The sequence below is a fragment of the Olea europaea genome, chromosome 14, assembly GCF_002742605.1.
Source record: "Olea europaea var. sylvestris chromosome 14, O_europaea_v1, whole genome shotgun sequence".
Classification (NCBI taxonomy): Eukaryota; Viridiplantae; Streptophyta; class Magnoliopsida; order Lamiales; family Oleaceae; genus Olea; species Olea europaea.
In genome coordinates, this window is record NC_036250.1 from 5053965 (window position 1) to 5077182 (window position 23218).

The 23218-nt window shown below is 30.7% G+C and overlaps 1 protein-coding gene across 1 annotated transcript; it reads left to right on the plus strand.

Moving 5' to 3' along the window:
• Positions 1 to 13359: 13359 nt before the first annotated feature.
• LOC111408878 (endoplasmic reticulum-Golgi intermediate compartment protein 3-like) lies at positions 13360 to 22865 on the plus strand. The gene is made up of 13 exons (XM_023038693.1): positions 13360 to 13617; positions 15514 to 15587; positions 16232 to 16315; positions 16807 to 16887; positions 17179 to 17259; positions 17574 to 17666; positions 19852 to 20031; positions 20184 to 20251; positions 20371 to 20422; positions 21657 to 21710; positions 21823 to 21915; positions 22177 to 22243; positions 22434 to 22865. The coding sequence occupies exons 1-13, from the start codon at positions 13476 to 13478 to the stop codon at positions 22523 to 22525; spliced, it is 1161 nt and encodes a 386-aa protein (XP_022894461.1). The 5' UTR covers positions 13360 to 13475; the 3' UTR covers positions 22526 to 22865.
• The last annotated feature ends 353 nt before the right edge of the window (positions 22866 to 23218 follow it).

Genomic DNA, 23218 nt, shown 5'->3' on the forward strand with positions numbered 1-23218 from the left:
AACTACGATGTAGTTTTCGTAACGAACTTCTGGATGATGCAAGCGATTTGTAGATTTAGATAGTATACGATCATCAGCAAATTTTAAAATAATTTTCGAAATATTAATTTGGAACGGCCTACTTTGATACATCGTAACTTTTGCTATGGTTAATCATTTCGCACACCATTAAGAAGCGAAAGATTAGGACATGAGCGCTTAGAAATGATATAAAGAATGTGATATTTCGATTTCATTTGGTATGTATTAAAATAGGTCGAAAACAGGTTAAAACAACAACAAAAAAAACTAAAATTTTGTGGGGTCATTTAAACCCACATGACCCAACGTGGGTCCGCCCTTGTCGTTATACTCTATGTGAACATTTAAGTTTTCATAAAAATTCACGCACTCTTGTATATTTGTATACGTCATAGAAATATAGTCGGATCATATATAAAAATATGTTTAATTTTACTCAAGAAATATTGGTGAATAGAATAGGAATATTGATTATTCAAAATTCAACTGTATTGTCAATGTGTAGAATTAAGGTTAAAAATGATTATTGCATAGGAATTCACAATCTTATTGCGCTTGTCATTCATTAGAATACATTAACTTGCATTTAATTTAGTTAAATTACTCATAATTACATAAATAGATCATTTTGGTTATAATTTCGTCACAAACAAACACATCACCTTATTATTGTTTCAATTAAGGTCATGATAATTAAAATCGAACTAAATCAATCTCTATGAGACGATACTTGAACTTAAATCAACATTATTATTTGTTAACAAATTGTACATTTGCAGTAATTTAATTTGAAAGATATTTTCGTGAGCATTCCCCTCTTAAGACTTGTTCAGTAGTCATCATGAGAATTGATTTTTGACTGTTAGGAAAAAAGTGTGAGCCACCTGTGAGTGAAAAAATAAAAAATACCGACTAAAATAGTGAAATAACGATCAAAAAATAATTTTATGAGGGGTGAAAAAGCATTACCAGAGAGGGGTTTAACATGTTGAGAAGGATGGTGAATCATTTTTTTTTATATACTGTCATTTGAGCTTTTAGACAGATCGAATGGCTCATCATAGCATTATGAGTTATGATACCCTGTTGAATCATTTGATTTAAAAATTCAAATTGTTAAAGATAGCTAGCTATATGTATATTATTTAAATATTATCTTTAACGTGTCAAACCACTCTATCAAAAATATATGTTGTTAGAGAGGTGTCGAACCACTTAATTATATTTATATCATTTATATATTCTGTTCAACATTTCACCTATAGGTAATATTCATCTTTTACCTCAAAATGTAACACAGGCACAACTCATTTAAAATGGGTGATAATGAAATTTGAAGTCAAGACATTTACCTACTTTGATTGACATCACGTTAAAGCTTGATATTCCAACTTAAAATGCTTTTCTATTTGAAAAGATATTTTGCCGAAATATCTTGAGATTTTGAAATTTATTTTTTAAAAAATAAGTAAAAATTACCAAAAATTTCTTCTTTTTATTATTATTATTTTTTTTTTTATAATATGATTCTAGCAAGTAGAGTCAGAGTTGAACGTTCCCATGTGTTTGAAGAACGGAGCTACACTTACATAATTGGTTTGCAAATAACACTTCGCGAAATTTCATTGGAAGTTGGGAAAAATGGTTTGAATCTGCTGCTGCCACTGCAGCACCTGTAAAAATTCCACGAAAAAAAATTCTATACATATGGCTTCTTCCTGTTTTGAAATCCTCAAAATTCTCAGCTAACAATGCCATGCAAAAACATGAATCTCTGTTATCGAACCTAAAATTAGAAGCAATTTGCTGCACCCCTTGAAATTGTAAACTCACAAATCTAAACTAAATACTCATATCCTAGATCGTAGATTGACCTAGGAGGGTGTCATCAATTGAAATTTTGATTAATTTTAAGAGGTTATAAATTTCGTGAATTTAAATAGATTTCTACAAAATTCATAAGAATATCATTAAAAATTGTGAAATTTCAAAAGAATTTGTTATATGTATTTTTAAACTTGAAATCAATGCGAATCTTTTACAATCCCTTTGTTTAAGAAATCTTTATAAATCAGGATTACCTAGCTTATTTTCAAATCTACGTCCTTCATCATTTTAGAGTGTTGAGCTTATTTTATTTATTTTAATTTCAATCTACTTAGATGATGTTAACGCTGAGAGATAAAAACTGCGTGAGCAAATGGAATTAAATACCGCAATATATATGATTCTCAACACCATTTTATCTTTGTTAGTGAGTATAATGAAACCCTCAACATGTACCTCTGATATGAAGAAGATGAACTACTAAACATACGTGTGTTTGTTTTGCTTTTAATTGATTTCATTTGACTCTGGCACAATAAATTATGAATTAAAACATCGACTTCTTGAAAAAAATTTAATAACTACCTTATTAAATGTAAATTTATTCCATCGCAACTAACTTCTAAACACAAGCACTGGCGAATCCAAAACCGGAGGTCAGTTAGGGTGGTTGACTATTGACTGTTGACCGTCAACAATCAACGATCATAATGAGATGTCATTTATTAATATTTAATTAAATAATATTAAAAATTCTTCTATATATATGTAAATGCACTAACACGTGAAAATTCTACACATATGAAAATATAATCTGCAAAATATGTAAATGCACTAACACGTTCCATAATATGTAAAATGCCCTAATTTATTTTTCAATTAAAATTGATTTAAAAACAGAGTATACATGATTAAATTGAGCTAAACATATTCTCTATTAATTTTTTTCACTTATTCCTAATTTCCTAAACCTAAATTCTCAAATCAAAAATTATATCGCATAACTCATACAACATAAATTATTTATCATAAATCACAAATTCACAATTTCATTTCTTTGTCAGTTAAATTATCTCATAAAACATGAATCAGAAATTCATAACTAATAAATAAAACCCTAAACTGAATAATGTGAATTGTGAAGTGTGATTGTGTGTGAATACAGATGACGCAATCGCCCGTGCTAGCTCTGTCGGAAGAGTTGCCAACAGCTTTTGAGTTCACGAGTTAGGGGTTTTTGGTGGTTATTCTGACGACATTTGGTGGAGTTAGGGCTGGTGGCTGGGTGACATGTGTAGAGGGGAGTGAAGGGGTTTTCAGTGATGCATGGGTCCGACGGTTTAGGGGTTGGTGTGGCCACGAAAAAGTAAAAGGCTAGGACCCCTGCTACAATTTCCTCTATTATTAAGGGTCAGATGCATTGAACAGAACCATGTTCGGAGAAAATTCGAGAAACTTTTCTCGTAGAAAAAATTGCATCAAGTACGCTTTTAGAATTTGAATTAGAATCAGGACATTTTTATTTAGGTCAATCGAATTACAATTGGAATAATTGAGCCATGTCCAAAAAATAGGCCCCTACACTTCGCGTGCTTGAGTAAAATAAGTGGAGGGAAATTCCATAGAACTATCCATTATTTGAATGTTCTTTTCCCTTAGAAAAGCGTGTGATTCGTAGCCCTTTTCAACACTTCTCTCTCTCCTTAGTCCTTATAGTGCCTTTAATTTGGTGTGTAACCAAAAACGGAGGCCACGAACACGTTTCAAATAAGTCTTTGTTTGCCATCAATTTTTTAAAACTCATTTTTCATTAAATTTATTATCATTCAAACATTTTATGAGACTCACAATTTATATCAATTTTTCAATTACATATTTAATCATTTTTTTATAAAATTTTCTAAAAATATGATTTTTAACCAAATCAAAGAGCAGCTAAATTTACTGTTTTTTAGATAGAGAGAATGAATATTATCAAAAAGAAAGAAATGCAAATCATAAGATTCTATGTTAAAGTCATTAATGTTTGATTACAAATAATTTACAAGTCCTTGTTTTGGCTCCATTTTAATGAGATTTTGAGAAAGATGTATTTTGAAATAATAATTTTTTGAAGATTGTATGATTAAAAAAAAAATTTAAATTTACGTGTAGTAATATTTATTGAAAGATTTGTAATTAAAAAGAAGAAAGAAAAAATGCATAAAATTAAAATGGACGAGATGTGATTAAAAATTATGGAATCATATATTCACAATTACAAGAGACCAAATTTGAATTTTGAATTAATCCGTTTGGCCAAGGCCACGTGTGTCCTGGCCATCCAAGGGGGCCACATGGCACCCCCTTCCTCGGCCATAAAGCATATCTCTTGAATTTTTGAACATCTTTGGTGCTCGGCTCTGGACAATTGTGTACAAGATTTTTTTTTTAAAAAAAAAATGTATTTTGTTTGGAAAAAAAATATAATGAGTTATAATGAAAATGAATAACGAGTCTATAATATGTGAATAATAAGGAGATAGTAATTATTTTATATTGAAATTAATTTCTAACCTTGATTTCAAATTAATTATAAGAAAGCTTATAATAAAATCCCTCAAATATTATAAATTTTATGAGTTGTCTCATTCAGTTATAATAAACAGCACTATACCTACTTTAACATTTTGTTTGATGCAAAACATGTACCGATAGCATTTACATTTAGGCCATGTTTGCTGGAGATACTTCAAAAAATAATTTTCTTAAAATCATTTCAACCACACATTCTTTCAATAAAATATATTTCACATGGATTCATAACCTTTTCTTAATTTTTTTCAATAAAATATATTTCACATGGATCCATAATCTTTTCTTACTTTATAACCACACATTTTTTAAAAATAAAAAAATAAAAATATTTTGTACAAAATCTATTTTATTATAATCTACATCAAACATACACTCAAGCAGAGATGGGTAATATGATGACTAAGCCCCAGTTTAATGTTCATTAATTATCCGTTGATAATTAGAAAAGGATTATTCGTTGGTAAAAATATTATACTTTTTAACTACGAAAATCACATATGAAATTTTTCGTTGATAAAAGTGGTAACTATTCACTAACGAATATTCCGTGCCTAATGTTTTTGTTCAATATGTGTACCATTTACCAACAATATTTTCGTAGGTGGTGTAATTCAACTTTTTTAAAAATTGTGTCAACCTTCCAACTGCAGATTTTTCGTGGGTGAAGAGTAATTCATATTACCAATGAAATTGTTCTTGCTAATATTAATCAATTTTAATAATTAAAAAATTCAAATATTCTCCTACGAAATATCTTTAGATGAAGGGTAATTAAATTTTAAAAAAAAAATAGCCTCTTCACCAACAATTAATTCATTTACCTACGAAAAATTCGTTGATGATATTATTCAATTTTAATAATTAAAAAATTCAGTCATTCACCTACTAAATATATATAGTTGAAGAGTAATAAAATATAAATAATCATTTATAGGAATTTTTATTCCATATCGGAAGTTCACAATGAAGTTTTTGTGGTGTTGTCCTTTGTAAATTTGTGGTTCAATAAGTGGTTGAACAAATTTCTTGGTTAAATAAATTTTTTTTTTTTTTTTTATACAATGCCTTGCACCTATGCGACTATTTACAACACTTGTTTTTACCAATTGTAATAGTAAACATTTATCAATGAAAAGTCGGTTGGTAATGATTAAAATTTTTGCCAACGAAATTTTCGTTCGTAAAAAGTTTACTCTTTATCTACTGCACGATCTGTTGATAATCATTAGCGACCCTTAAATTAACAATGAATTTGTAGTTACTAATATTCTGTTAGTAAAGAGTAATAGTAATAGATATCGTTATTTTATGAATGGAAACATCTATACCCGAAACCATATTTTTTTAGTGTTATAATTCATAAAAATGAGTTTTGTAATAGTGAATTTTTTTTAAAGAATGTGTAATTAAAAAAAATAGGACTTTTTTAATATATATATATATATACTATTTTATTGTGAAAACGTGCTATTCAAAACTAATTTAAGTAAAAATGAATTTTAAAATAAACCCCCGTTTGACCCCATTATTTGGATTTATAATGGGGGAATAGTGTTTTTTTTTTTTTTTAATGGATGGTTGTAAAAAAAGGAAAAAAAATTCGATTTACGTATAAGATTATTTTATTGAAAATTGTGTGATTGAATATAAGAAAGTGAAAAATTTTAATTAAATTGATGAATTTTACTGGGGCCAAGCAGGACTAAATGTTAACATCTTTTCTTTCTTGTATCTACCAAACTAGCCATATAGTACAAAGTTATTAGTCCAAGTACTAGAAAGTCAAAGATAGCAACTCATATTTGTTAATTAGTGGAATTAGTAATTATCAAATCAATGCTTGGTAATGGAGAATCATGCTTTAATATGTATTAATTAACATCTATTGAATACATTTTCAGCGTTGTATCTGAATGAAACATTGACATTTCATAATCATTTTTTTTAATACTATTTTTTAAAATACAATATGAATTGAAAAATAAAAATATAATAAGAATAAAATAAAAAAGGGGTAAATTCGGGAATTTTGGGAGCAGAAATTATATTCCTCATTTCCGTCCAATTTATTTTTCGTGATGGAAATTCCTAGTCCTTTATGGGTCGGACAGAACGAAATTGTTTCCTGTTGACAATCTTGCCTGATTCACACTTCATCTTGACTTAGGCTATGTTCGATATGAAAAATTTCCATCTTTGATGTGTTTGATTATAAATTTTTTCCATGGAACCCCCCAACCAACACCTGCATGTTTTCCTCAAATTTGTGGAAAACCAATTCCCACCATTTTAATGGGAATCGGGTTTTCCAACTTTATTTTATTTTCTTTCTTTTTTTTTTTGTTAAATTTTTAGTAATGGGAACAAAATCTATCAACAATTATAAAAAAATTTATTCCTTTAATTGACAATTTTCATAAAAAATAAGGTCAAACAAACACTAAAAAGTCCAAAATTTCAACAATTTCTAGATAAAAAATTATACAAATTGAATATATTTAATTGACAATTTCTTGAAATTTGTTTTATTTCCACCCAGATTCCATTTTTCCAACCAAACGAACCCTTATAATAATTTATTACGACATAACTATAATTGATTATTACTGGAAATTGTGAGTACCTTCCTAGTTCATATTGACGTGTGTATGTCGTTTATAATACGTAATCATTCACGGAAGCAAATTTTCCAGGAACCAGGAATGAGATGTCAATGAAGTTAAGCCCTGATTGGTTCTAGGATTCTTAAAGAAATTCTCCAATTTATTCCAAAGTAGATGTTACGTTCCGTGAACAGTTGTGATTTTAAGAAATATTCAGAGGTGCATTTTGAGAATCGGTCCGATTCTATCTATGTTCGTTTATTCTGAAGAAAAAATTGACACGATTAATTCTCTTCTAAGTTATGGTCCAGTTTGAGCCGCATTATTTGGGGAAAAAAATATTTTTAAACAATTATTTGACATCATTTTAATCACACATTTTTCAATAAAATAATATTACACGCAAATTCAAAATTTTTCCTTATTTTTTGAGCACACATTCTCCATCCGTCTACCATTCCAAAATACACTTATTAAAAATAATGTGGCTTAAATACACATTATATTAAGAAAAATAAAATTGTTTCGCAGCAATTTAATCTTAACATATCTCATGCTATAATATAATGATATAAATATACGCCTTCATTGTACATTATCGAAGAAAGAAAATAAAATATTCAGCTTCGTAAAAACATGAATTTCTAAGTTTCCTTTTTTCTTGCTATTATTCAAAATTGTAATATTAGTTGTGAATAAGGCATATTAATCAACTACTTGAGTAGTTACATAAGTATGCTTTGCTATTGTCTCTTCCAAGGATTCTTGGTATCAAAAATTGTGCTGCAAATCACAATAATTCACCTAAACGACATGTGATCCTAAAGGTCAGAACCTATTTTTTTATGCCTTGGTTTGGGAGTTTCTTGTGGATTAGAATATATGGATCGCATTTCACGCTTTAATATGCTTTTGTAGATACACTTCTTACTCTTTATTATCTTTTAATCTCTTTCAATTTGCAGACCAAAAAGCTAAATCAAGATATCTAACGATATCAATATATATCGAAAATCTTTCCTCCTCTGGTTGTATATAATAAAAACAAAAGTTAAGAATTATTATATCCTAAATAAAGGTAGTAGTTTATCCTTCGTAATCCGAAGATCAGGATCTTTATCCTTCTTTATTATTCGATCATGGAAGTTAAAGTGAGAAAACATAAAATTAAATTTTTTAAAATGATTTGATGTGTTAGATGAACCACGAAATGGGCCCACTTTAGAAGCAGAGAAACGCAGACGCCTAGTGGGCCCAAGTTTTACTGGAGTTAGGATTTGACTTGGGCCCACTAATCATGCCCACAGGCCCAAAATGCTCAACCCACTTATGCCACTACTTACTGTCCTTTTTCTTAGATTTTTTATTTTATTGAAAAACATGGTGGTAGCCAGGGTGAGGGTGAGATTTTTTGACATTCACTTCCAATAATTTATTATTGAGTCCCGTTTGATTCTTATTTTTCTCAAAATGCATTTTTTTCTCTCTTCTTTTTAATTACACATTCTTTATTAAAATAATATTACACGTAAATCAAAAACTTTTCATTCACACATTCTCCATTAATTTACCATTCTAAAATTCACTTTTCCATAAAAATGGGTGCCAAACACCCTTTAAAGTTCCATTGAAGGCATTGATATACTCAATTAAAACAAATAGAACTTGTAATCTAATTTTCTTGAATTTTGTTTAGTCTCTAAGACGACCCTTTAAGAAGGCTGGGATGTTCATTGGGACCAAGAGAGTTTTTAAAGGAATTTGGTTAAATCATTACAATGGCCCCATAAAAGTTTTTATGTTTGTCTACTCCATATCACGAACGTAGATTTAAATCCCATTTTGATTTAGTTAAAAAAATTGATTACAATAAAAATTAAAGTCATCAATTGTTTTTTTATTGCTCATCTCATAGGATCCAAAACTTTTATCAACTTTACAATCACATATTTCATCAACGTTAATCAAAATTTACTAAAAAATAATTTTAGCAAAATCAAACAGGGGGCCAAGTATAACTTTAAAATAAGTAAGAAGTATTTTATTATTATTATTATTATTATTATTATTATTATGATCATCATCATCATCAAGTGTTGTACAAAACTTATATTGTTAAAGTGCTTCAGAAATGAAATAAGTACTTTCCGAAAATTCATGGCAAATTGTTTTAGTTCATTCCGTGGGTTTAAATGGTTCGCACGGTGCAATATCTAATTTCAAGCATTTTCTATTTTGGTAAAGAGACATTAGACAATTTGCATCCAACTATTGAAGTTTTATATTCATTTAAATTTAGCCCATGATAGGCAGGGATTAAATTTCAAATTTTAATTTAAATTGAAGTCAACGATTAATTTTAATCATATATTTTATAGGACCAAAAACATTTCAATATCATATTTCATTAATTTTATCAAAATTTACTAAGGATCTTATTTTCATTATGATCAAGTTTGAACTTAATAATTTTTTTTTTTGTCCGAAATGCATCTTTGGTTACGAATTCATATGTACTTGAGATGTCCTGTCGAAGAATAAAAATTGTTAGTGTATGTGATAAATTCTAGGAACAAATAATTAGCATGATCAACTAATATCTTAGTGTAGAGTTGGGTAATCAAAATGATATCTCCACTTACATTTTTAAATAGTCTTTTGTCTCTTTCCCTAGAAGAAAGAAAACCTTTTAGATTTCAACTAAAATCAAATCCTCTTGGCTAAGTTTAAGGTAATTTTTCTGAAAAAAAAAATGGTATCGACAAATTCAAAAAAAAAAAAAAGGAAGAAGAAGAAGAAGAAGAAGAAGAAGAAGAAAAAGTTACTTGTAGAAAACCTCATACCTAGTTAACAAATTTATTTTTACAAGGAACTTTTAAACTTAGTCGAGCATGCAATTCACGAACACTTGACCATAGGATAAAAACGCATCGCATGATAGAAAAAACAATTATTTTGAAATGTCGTTATAGGTTCATGTTCATTCTAGCAAATCTATAGACAACATATATATAAGGTATGTTCAATAATTCTCAAAAATTAATTATCAAATAACTAACAATTTAATCATAGAATGCGTATGATGAAACTATACATGCTTGAAATCTATTAAGAACATAATATTGGTTTTTTAAGTTGGGCAAACATAATGAGAGAGAGAGAGAGAGTTGCGAAAAATGATATTTTTTTGATAGGTATTTCAATACTGGCTAAAAAAATTTGCCCCGCGAATAATAACTTTTTTTTTTTAAATATTACTAGTAAATTGTTGAGTGGAATAAGAACTCCAATAAGAAAAAAATACTTGATTTGCAATTATCCACGCATACTTAATTATTAAAGTGACATAAAATAATCATGATTACTGATATGACTATTTGTGCACCGTACAAAATTTTCGACTAGAGGTACAAAATTCATATTATAAAGTTAAAGATAAGATTGATAATACATAAACAATCCTGCTTGAAATATAGGACCTGTTTCACAGGTCTCTACCAGAGTACACACACGAAGTGGGGCTCGTTGCATTTTTTTTATTACATGTGGGGCCCGCCTGCTACAGTGATGGACTTGGCACGCCCCCTGTGAATTAATCCTTTATACATAAAATAGTGAAGTTGACAAGTAATTGAGTGGAATAACAGCACTAATGAACTAAAAAGTGTAAATAGATCACAACTGCTTTTTTGATTGGGTGATTGAAGTAAAACAAAATGTAAATTTCATGGACCACTTTGAAATAAAATAAATTAGGTGATTAACATAAAACCTCACCACAACTTGAATGTATACCAATTTTTATTTTACCCTTGAAAAAATAAGATTATTAAGAACGTTTTCAAAATTTAGCTACAAAAATTTCCTCTTTTCAATAGATTTAGGCCGATTAGCTAAATTTCTTTTTATCACTCAAGTTCATTCATCGCTACATCTATCGAAAGGTCTAATCCTTCTGGTCGGAAGAACAAAACTAAAATTTTCACATCAAACATTTCATAAATTGTCAACTTCAAATTTCTTTTCACAATCTACTTGAACTAATATTCCACGAATCATGCAAAATCACTCCACACGATAAATTATCCTGTACAATTGATTTGATATTTTGATCTAAGATTTGTCCTATTTAAATAGATCCCCTCGAGCCTGTTGTACAACAGTAACTCTCAACATAGAAGCTAGAAGGAAATATAATTGGAAATTGCTGTTTGTAAAGTTCATGTAGGACTGTACATTTACAGTTCTCTCTCTCTCTCATCAGTGGAGTCCGTAATTATTTTAATCGTGGACCTCACGTCTTGTGTGTAAGTATGATGTGAACCATGCTGTAAATTATGCTGTACCCATAGCACATCTCAATATAATTTATCCATCAATTATTACATATGAATGACAAAGCAAATTTCTAAGCGGTTTGCAAAATCCTTTAGGTCTGTTTGATTACAAAGATAGAACTGAATTGAATTGAAAACGAATTATAGGGAATTGAATTACCTAAAAATTATTTTCCTGAAAATTGTAAATTATTGTGTTTGATTAGTATAATTTTTCACATGCAAATGTTAAAATAAAAGTATTTTTTATGTTCGTTTGGCTTTTTTACATGAAAATTATTAATTAAATGGATATATTTTACTGGTATTGGGAATAAATTTTGTTCCCATTGCCAACAAAAAAATCATCTAACTTTTGTTATTCGTTTGACTTTGTTTTACATCGAAATTGCCAATTAAAGTGAATTTTTTTTTTTACAATAATTCTTAGAATTTGTTTCCATTGCAAAAAAAAAATAATAATTAAAAACTGTGAACAGTGCCTGGAAAATCAATTCCCACCACAAAACCATGAAAAATACAATTTCCAAGAAAAGCAAGAACCCAAATTCCATAGAAAAAATAGGATATCAAACACTACAAAATGAGTGGAAAATGGATTTTGAATTCAATTTTACATGGAATTGGCCCCTATCAAACATGGCCTTAGAATAATTCTGTGAAATGGTGAAGATTTGTTCTCTTGAATGTTCAAATATTGTTCCAACTTTCAACTGTAAATAAAAGTTTGCAATCATCAAATATCTTTGAACGCAAGTGGAGGGCTTTCCTTTTTTTCTAAGAGTGGACGCGGTCCAGTTCGGTCCGGTTCTAAAAGGAACCGAACCAAATCGGAGCGAATACCAATGAGAATTTTAGAAATGGAACCATTGGTTCCATTGTTAGCTATGGAATCGGTTCCGGTTCGATCCGGTCCGCTTCTTTACATAAAAATGTCGAAATAAAATGTTTACTAATAAGAAATCTAAAGAAACTACCAATGTGATACTTTTAAAAAAATATAGAAGAACTGAACATATTATACAAAGATTAAAAGAAAACTAAGTATACAAATTTTAAAACAATATGCAAATAATATAAGTTACTATTATCAAACAAATATTAACTTATATAAACCGTCTAGTACTTCAATGATTAAAAAACTTTCATCAAAATGAAAACAAAATAAAAGTGTTTGGAGAGTAAGTCATATATTTTACTGAAAAAAATGCCAACCGAAGGGTCCCTTTTTAACAATTTCTTGAACTTTCGGGTAATCACAATTCAATATTTTTCTCAAGTATTTAATTAAAAAATGACATATGAACTATATACATAAACATTCGTTTCATTTTCATATGTCACTGCCTTTTGCTTATATTGTTATACTACAGTTTTTTTTTTTTTAAATTTTGTTTTACTTTGATGGAAGTTTCTTTTTACTTTAAGAGTAAGTCATATATATTACCAATTTGGTTTCGGAACAAATTGGAGAGTAAGTCTTATATTTTACAAAAAAAGAAAAAAATGCCCACTGAAAAAAATTCTATGAGAACTGTTCGATTCCCCGCGGTTCCCATACTAGAACCAAGAACCGGATTGGAATCGATCGGTTCTTAATAATTTGTCCCGAAACCAAATTATTTTTTAGAAGAACCAGAACCGAACCGGCCGGTTCTAAACGGTTCCAGTTCGGTTCCACCGATTTCGGAAAAAAATTCCTACTACTTTTTTCCGTCTAAGATCTTTGAACGACAAGAATTAATTAGGGTGTGTTTGTCATCCATTATTTGAGAAGAATGTATTATGGAATAGTGATTGATGTTGACACGTGTGGTTAAAAAAAAAAAAGACAATTTTTTGATTTACTTGAATATTATTTTAATGAAGAATGTGTGATTGAAAATGAGTACTGTAAAAAAAATAATAGGAAAAATGGAAGAAAATAGATGACCAATAGGGGCTTAGATATGAGTTAAATAGGTGAAATATTTAAATTAGAAAAATATTTAAGTCAAAATCGGTCCTCGATCACTCCGGTATTCACCGGGGGCTTTTTAAACCAATAATTGGAGGAGTTTCTATCTTTTTTCTGTTTAGTTTTGTTTTCTAAATTAATTAGTGCTGGACTATGGAGAATTTAATTGGTAAAATTCGAAATCTCGACGCCTACCCTAAGATCAATGAGGATTTCTACAGCAGAACCCTGTCTGGAGGTGTCATAACTATCGTTTCCTCTATCGTCATGCTCCTTCTCTTCATCTCCGAGCTCAGTCCGTCTCACTCTCCCCTCTCTCTCTCTCTCTCTATTTGTTTTTTTATTTTTATTTTTTTTTATGCTTTAGATAGAAATTGGAACAGCTTTTTAGTGTTGATTTTGTACATATAGATGTAGTAGTCTGTGAATGTAATTTTTGTGGAAATTGGTTGAAGTTACACATGTCAACATTATAGTTGTATAGAAAGTGAAAATGACAGATAGTTCTTGAGAGGAGAAAGTATTTAGAACTAGGTTGCTTTTGGGTTCGTGTAATACATACATATTGGGTAGAAGTTGAAATCTGGGAGCAATATTTATTGGATTCTAGAATTTGGATCCTTTGAGCAGGTATTTTTGGACAGGTTCATCTTCTTAGCGAGATTAGGGGCTGTTTATTGGGGGAACAAGTGGGGCGTGAGTTTTTATTGCTAAAGTTTAAGTACATTTCACCCTTAAAAAGGAAATCCGTAACTTTTTTCTTCATATAAGTTCAATGGAAAATTAGTTGTTCTTTCTCTCCCTCAGTAAAGAAGTTGCTGGGATTCTACTAAGGCCTAGAATTATATCTCAACCTGTTTTGTCCCTTCTGAATGGCAATCTTGGGTCTTATGATAGGCTGATAGTCTGATTAATGTTTCATTGGAGTTCACTTTTATGTATGTTACATAATGATCAGTGTAGTTGTTGGAGCTTAATTGTAATTTGAGAGTGAAATATTTATATTGATGGTGAATAAAAAATGTAAAGAAACAGTGGACAATAATTTGTGCTCCAAAAGTAAGTACCATGAGTTTCAGTGGATGTTTGTTCGATTATTTGGGCTGTCAAAGGCGTTTTCAACAAAACTGACACCTCTTATTTGAATCAGTAGGTAACTTCATCAATTCATGCTTTCAGCTCGTAGAGTTTCTATTGCAGAGTTAATAGTCATTGGAAATTTTTTGGAGATCCCTCTTTTGCATCTCTGAACTGTTTGACATATACTTCTCATTAAAAGAGTGTTATAAGATTAGATTAATATCTCGAGTACAAAAATAGAACCACGCTGATTGGTCATAAAAATATTAATTATAAATTTTTATTAGTGTTGCAAGGTAATAAAATTGATGTCACCTTTAAGATCTTTTTTGTGAACTTTATGCAAAGCTCTGGTAGGACAATATGGGCGGGATAAAGTGATGATGAAAATGACGGAAAATTATTGGCAACAATATGTTCTTGCCAAGTAAGGGAAGATTAATTGTTTAGAGCAAGATAAAACAAGGAAAGAAGATTAGCACCTGTTCTTGGTGTTGATAAATAGTCTTCAAGAACAAAGAATCGTGACTTTTCTTATTTCTGAGGGTTCAGTGGTAGGGTTATAAAGAATAGATCCTTGGACTTGATAATTGAATGTGCTAGGAATCTGAAGAAGCTGTTCCCAAAGTGTGGGGAAACAGTTTCAAGGAGATGATTACCAAAGAAAGAATACGGTACAAAGAAACTATGAATCACATCGATTACTCACAGTGGAGAACACTTACAATATGAATTTCATTTCTTGAGTTATTTAGGCTTCAAAAGAATTTAAAATATTTTTGTTGAACTGTGCAAGAATTTAAACTCAAACGCTGAAAGAGATTCAGAGACAGAATCATTCACCAATGCCCTGTTCCCCCCTAGTCCCTACAGTGCTTTGGCAAAATGAAATGTCATTTAATGGCCTGGAGGAAATTGTAATATTTTTCTGTCTGAGAACAAAGATGGCCCTTTCTGTATGATTTTTACGGTTTTAGCTTATGTTAGCATGGAATTCATCGGGAGAGTTTCATCTTTCATTGAGTTGCAATGCCCTGTGTTACGATTGAAATTTTGTTTGTTTCTCTTCTCTCCATATTCTTAGCTATTGTAATTTCACTCTATTTTGCAGGATTATATCTTCATGCTGTGACTGAGACAAAGTTAGTGGTAGACACATCAAGAGGAGAAAGACTCCGGATCAATGTAGAATCCATTTCTTGTAATTACTATTTTTTGACATCACACAGCTGAAAACTATTGTGTTCTTAATCTCAGTAGTCTCTCCTTTTCATTGCCCTACTCTCTTTAAGTACTATGTGTCGGACCTTTTTGATTTTTATTTCCTTCCTGAGCGTAACATTTGTTACCCGATTATTAGAATTATGTACCTCATCTTCGGCTCATTTATGGCGTTGAATTTATATTTTTTTGAATAAATCAGTGAAGTTGTAATTAAAATATAAAAACAATTTATGGGCTCTAGATGAATTCAAGCCTCTCACAGAGAACAAAGCTTGTATCACGTGCTGGAGCTTGTAGCTTTTTTCCAACTGAAATCTGATGCAGCTAATAGCTGAGGCATCAAATAGTCTACATTCAAGTTCGACTTAGGTTTTGCTTGGTAAAAAGCTTGTTGAAATATTGGCTTAAACCAAATGAGTAAAATCTTGAGTACATTTTTGCAGTAGTTATATTACTCCGAGATTGAGCAACCTAATAGCAAAACTCAAGCCAACTCATCCAGATCACTCTCTGCCATATAATTCACTTTTGATTCATCTCATTTTTCTCATGTTTGTTAGTTTCCATAAGATTGATCATGTATACTCTCCTTCTTGGCATTGCAGTTCGATGTGACTTTTCCAGCACTTCCATGCTCCATACTCAGTGTTGATGCCATGGATATAAGTGGAGAGCAACATCTTGATGTTGTATGTACTTCTTGGAGAATATAACTACTCCGTACTTAGAGTTCTTTATTCATAAACAGGACATTTTGTATTTATGTAAATGTTAACTCACACAAGCACACTTGTACACATGTTATGTGTGTGTGTGTTGAGTGTGGATTGTGGTGAAAATACGATAGCATTTAAGCACATCTCTGTTCTTTTCAAATCCCTCCAGTTTGCTTGACATATAGATCGTTTTTCTATAAAATATTAAACATGATTCAACCTTATCATATATTTTCTTCCAACTAGAAATCTAATAATGGATGCCCATCTTGCCATATTGCTTTTGAGTATTCCAAGCTAAGGAGTTAGAAAAAAATGCTGATGGCCAAAATATATGGATATGCCAAGGAGTCATCGAATTTAAGAGATTTGTGTAAAATGGTGATTTTTTTCAGTGTCGCCAACTCTGTTGTTTATAGATTTCTGGTTATCGAAGTGATGTTGAATTACATTTACTATTGCAGAGACATGACATCATCAAGAAAAGGATCGATGCTCATGGTAATGTAATAGAAACAAGGCAGGATGGTATTGGTCATCCCAAGGTAAATCACTAGATAAACCTTGTAATGGATGTTTAAAGATGCAGACTTTATTCATTAAGAGGATTTTTTTCATGCTGTGGTACTCAATATTTAGTTACTCAGAGTCAGGAATGGTAGTGTATGTCAGCAATATGAATTAGCAGAACTGTCGATAGTTAGGTGGCAAAAGAATTGGTCATCTTTTTCTCTTTTGCAGCCATTTTCATAGTTGTTTTTTAAAATTTTTTTTATTAGGTACTTATTTCATTACTGACAGATTGTTTTTCCTATGTTATTTTGTAACTGGCATAGATCGAAAAGCCTTTACAGAGACATGGAGGAAGGCTTGACCACAATGAAACATATTGTGGATCATGTTACGGTGCAGAAGCGGTATGCTTATTTTATGAATTTAGTGGTGAATAATTTTGTTTTTTAGATGATGCGAAATTTATGGATCGTGATGAATGAATAAAAGGCTGTAACATTAACAGATATATTCTTTTCAAAACTTCAGTAGTTTTCCGTGCATTATGAGTTTTCGTTCTATTATATTTTTCATTTTATAGTCTTCTCTGCCTTCCAATTTGTCTGTTTTGCTTGCTTCCTTCAGTTGATTTGAAGCTTGCTCGTTATTTAGGTATATTATCCATTTAATGCCTGCTTAAACTTATATGTCATACCACACCTCCCACTTTTATATGCAGTCAGATGATGATTGTTGTAACTCCTGTGAAGAAGTACGCGAAGCATATAGAAAGAAAGGCTGGGCAATGTCCAACCCCGATTTGATTGACCAGGTATGCTCATGTCTTGAACATTAGCTTACCTTGTACTCGAGCCCATAGATACATTTGTCTCATATTCAAGTGGCTTTGGTATTATAACATTGACGATTTGAGGGTGATATTGCTATTTAGCTGTAAAAATAAAAAATAAAAAAATTTGTTAATTTGCTTATGTAATAACATAACATGGATATTAGCTTCTTTAACGAAATAGATGTATTGTGTCATCTAAATTTTTTATTGAAATAGTAAATTTGCTTGTAATTATAGGTGTGCTGGAGTAAATTCAAGGAGTTTTGATTTATAACCCAAGTATTATTTTTAGTTCAGGTTTTTAATAAATTGAAATTTATAATAATTAATACATATAATTAAAAATAAATAAAAATTAGTGACCCATGAATTGACTAGATTGAGTGATGGAAATGGGGTAAGTCCAGGACCAGTTTCAAAACTATGCTTATATTTTATCACTTTGCAACATTTTGGATAATCTCCTTTCAATCTTCAGTTACTACTACTATAAAAATAAGAGTCTTGGTCTTGGTTAATGTGAGTTTTTCACTTTTGAGTTTTTCTCTATAGAGTCTAATATGTTGTGCACGGTGAAAATGTATTTTTAGAAGAGTAGTATCTATTACCGAATTGATTTCTTCTATGATGTAATACATTTTTGAAATGAAGTCCTCTGATTTGTCCTTTATCCCTATACTTCGTGGTTATATTCTTTACTTATGGGGATGTATTCAGTTTGGAATTTTAAATACTTAAAAAGTCAAAGTACATGTATTCAAGACCTTTTAAAACTTCATAAAATCTTCGGGCTATTCTATATAGACTTCTTAAAAGTTACGGAGTATTAAATCAAGACTTTTGAGAAGTCTTAAAATGTCACGGTGTTCAAAATGTCAATGACTTTTAGACCCCATTTGGTATCTATTTTTTTCTCTTCTGTTCAACCACACATTCTTTATTAAAATAATATTACACGTAAATCAAATTTTTTTTATTATTTTTCAACCACACATTTCTCATCAATTTACTATTCAAAAATGCATTTTTACATAAAAAGTCTCCCAAACACCCTCTTAATATTTTATGAAATCCTTCGCGTACTAACATTTAAGCAGAATATACAAATAAAAAATCTAAAAAAATTCTTACATTCACCTTAAGATTTTGAATGACATTCAACAAAAAATGTCTTTCCATCAATAATATTTCTATCTCTTCTTTCGCTCTACGAACCCTAAAGTCATGGTACAGAAAATCAATATTTTTCTCCCTCTTCAATCTATTGTTATTGACATTATTTTTATCATTCTCTTTTTAATATTCTCTATTTTTTTTCCTCTTTTTTTTATTATTTTCTCATTTTCTTTGAAAAAGAGTTGTAGATAAATATTCTTATTAGATTTTTCACTCTTTTCTTTTTCATGGTATCCACCAATTTTTCTATAGAGAAATCCATTTTAAATTAATATTTTACAAACTTGCTTATTTGATTTTAATAATTTTCTACAAGTTTAAACATATTGATAATATTGAACGTTAGATTTTTATTTTATTTTTTTACATCGAAGAGTATAGAAATGTTATATTGTATTTTGGTTGTTTATTTTTCTTATTTAGGTGACTGGTATTTTATATTCTTTTATAAAATATTTTTATTGACATAATAATATAATTTTGGTACTATGTATTGTGGATCACTTGGTCATGCAAATAGAGGTTCACAAAGATGAGCAATAATTTACATTCAAGATTTTTTTCCCCTCTAAAATGAAGTCATATGAATTATACAACAGTTTTTAAGAAAAGTTTATAGAAGTCATGAAGATTTTCATTCATTCTATAAAAAATTTATAAAAGTCAATAAAAGTTCATTAAACTCTACAAAAGATATTTACTTGAAAAAGTCATTTAAAGGTTTTAAAAAATCCAAACTGAATACACCCCCCTTAGCTCCTTGACAAGTTTCCATCCTTTTATTCGTTTGATTTTCCAACCGATGAAAATGTTCAGATATTCTTCATTCCTAGTACAACTTTACATCAGTATAAGTCGCCTATTGAAAATTAAAGTTAGTTTGCACTAATTTAATTCTCGGGAGTGTTGAACTTATGTATAGTAAATTCTTGGCATTGTTCTGAACTTCATACTCGCTCTGATTCCCTCATTTTCAACATTGAATCAGTGCAAAAGAGAAGGTTTTCTTCAACAGATTAAAGAGGAAGAAGGCGAAGGGTGCAATATATATGGATTCTTGGACGTCAATAAGGTAGCTGGCAATTTTCATTTTGCACCTGGGAAGAGTTTCCAGCAGTCGAACGTGCATGTTCACGATCTGCTGGCATTTCAGAAGGACAGTTTTAATGTAAGACTTGTCCTGATCCCTTCCTTTCTGGAATAGCAACTAAGATATTTCCACGGCATTTGTTATCAACAAACAAGATGCTTTCATTATTCAGCTCGTGATGTTAGTTGTTGTTGAGTATCTGGTTAACCAAATGTGTGATTGTGCAACAGATAAGTCATAAGATCAACAGATTAGCATTTGGGGACTACTTTCCTGGCGTAATAAATCCATTGGATGGGTAATTTATCTTCTCAGTTCATTTGATCATTTAAGTCTTGTATTTTAATCATTCCTCTTCAGATTCTTTGTCAATACATATGTAAGGATATTCTGCATTCTTGTCACTTCAATTTGCAGTGTGCTATGGGTACAACAAACACCAAATGCTATGTATCAGTATTTTCTGAAGGTTAGCAGAAATGATTAGATGTCAAATTTTTGTTGCATCTATTTTCTTCTCATTTTTTCCTTGCTGATTCATACATGCATTTCTTATTTTGGAAAGAAAGGTGCATTATGGCTATAGGCCCCCGGCTATAGGCCCCAATTTCCTATTACTCGCTAACATTTCTTCTTCAATATTTACCCCTTTTCCCTGATGGGAATTGCACGTGGAATTGTTCTTCATTGATTTGGCACATACAGGGCATGTTAAATAGTGTACTTGAGCAGATTTTGGCATCTTTTTGTATCTTAATATTGTCCGGTGTTGTAGAGTCCACCTACCGAATAAAAAAAAAAGCGAGAGTATTTTACAGTATTCAGGAGGAAGGATCATGACTTGGAAGTGGAAGTGTTTGGTTTCCTGTAGATCTGAAAAATGTGTATGGATCAGATCAGTGTCTTATTGAGGACCCCGAAGATTTGGCCCCCATTAAATTTCATTTCTTTACATCTCATTTTTCTTACTCCTATTTTCAACCACACAATCTTCCATAAAATAATGTTACACGTAAATCGAAAAATTTTCCTTCTTTTTCAACCATTCATTTTTCAAAACAACACTATTCCTCTCATTTTCATTTTCAATGAATGGGGGTCAAACGGGGGCTTAAGCTCCAGCTGCAATTTGAAGGTCGGATTTTCATGGTGAAGATGATAACGAGAGGGTGGTGTGTGTATCGTTAGACATCTGACTGGGGAGACAGTGATGTAGCTTGAATACCTTAGCTCTTACAAAGAACACACGTTTTGGGGTAGTTTGCTTCTATGTATTTTCCCTTGAGAGTGCTTACAATCACGTAATATGTGGAAAAAATGCAAGCATTGACAGAACATATGGCCTCAAGGAGCTTTTAACGTTGTTCTGTGCCAAAAAGTTTAGAAAAGTGAGTCAATGATATAATGACTGTTGCAAGACATAAAAGCTATGGTGGTGGACAGAAATTTGGCTCTGTGGGCACTATTGTGGTGGTAAGAACGAAAACTTTTTAATTTATATTTACGTTAAGCTGGGGCTTAAAGTATGCTGCAGGCTACTAGATTGTTAAATCTAACAGATATGACTTAATAGGAAACTTGTGCTACGTAGATAGATATGGAATAAGGCTTCATCGAGTTGAAATTTTAGTGGCATGCTACTGATGTGGACCTGTTGTATACTAATTATCGTGAATATTTAAATTTTTTATTCTGGAATGCAGGTGGTACCTACCGTATTCACAGATGTTAATGGGAATACCATCCAGTCAAATCAGGTCTGATTATGACTTTAAAACTATATTCTCTCAATTCTTTTTTCTCTCTTTCTTTACAAGTTTTTTTCTCTTCTACTTGACATAAGATTCATTAGCTACTGTCCTATTGCAGTTCTCTGTAACTGAACATGTTAAGGGATCAGAAGCGGGTCACCTTCAATCTCTTCCTGGAGTTTTCTTCTTTTATGACCTTTCACCAATAAAGGTGAGTGTTGCTTGACAAAATATAAGACAGAATATTAGTTTTATAAGTCAAACAATATTATTTTTGGTTCAATTATGCACACACTTCCTGGGCTTCAAATTAGTTTTTTTTCTTCCATTTTTTTGCTTGCTTTTAATTATAGTACACTTCAAATTTATATACAAGGTATTAAGCTAATGTGGTCTTGTAGCAGAAACAACATTGCTACTAGATATTCAGTCGCAGCATGTGTAAACTTCTGCTTATCTTTTAATATTACAGGTGACTTTCACAGAGACGCATGTTTCATTCTTGCACTTCCTGACCAATTTATGCGCCATTATTGGAGGTAATACTCTCTTTTCCTCCGACTCTTAATAAACAAAATGTTGATGTCAAGGAGGAAACAAGATTCGAGAATAATGCCAAACAACAAACACCCAAGTATTTCTTTATTTTCAGCTTTTCACACCTCAATGGTTGCTGGAGTTGTTTGATGAACTTGACATTTTTCCCTACAATTTTGCATCTTGCCTCAGGTGTTTTCACTGTTTCGGGTATAATAGACTCATTCGTTTATCATGGTCAAAAAGCGATCAAGAAGAAGATGGAGATTGGCAAGTTTAGCTGATGATTGATGCTCCTCCAATGTTATCGCTCTTTCTCGCTTCTTACCCATCAGCAACATCTTTCTTGGAAGGGAACAAAGATTTGGATCGAGCTATCCCTCGTAGGATAGAGTTTGAACTGATGTGTTTGTTAGTGAATCCACTAACTTTGTAGTTCATTTTATAGCAAGTCTTTTTGAGGATCTACAATGATATCTGTATTTGCATATTGATGTAAACCCTACAAGGTGAGAGGCTCTTTTTCACATTTCATGGCAGAATTTTTTGGAATTTTTAATTTGTAGAAAAATTATCTTCAAATTAACTGGCGATGTGATGAATATCTTGTCCTATTTGTCTTGAGTCTTTGTTTAATTGCGACCTTTATACGTATGCAGAGTGAATAAATACATAGTATAGTTAAAATTTGAGAGAGAGGAATTTGGTGTTCGTATCGACACCTCTAGGAATTATGCCTTGTTTTTGGTGTTTGTATCGACACCTCTAGGAATTATGCTTTGGCACTTTTAAACAATGAATTATATTTACATCCTACTTATCCTCCTTTACATTAAAAAAGAGGATGGCTGCATCATTGTTCACCTTGAGGCAGAGGTTTTCCACTGATCTCGTTTTGTACTATAAGTGAACTTGTTATGCACTATTGATGCAAAAAAAAAAAAAAAAAAAAAAAAAAAAAAAAAAAAGAGAATAAT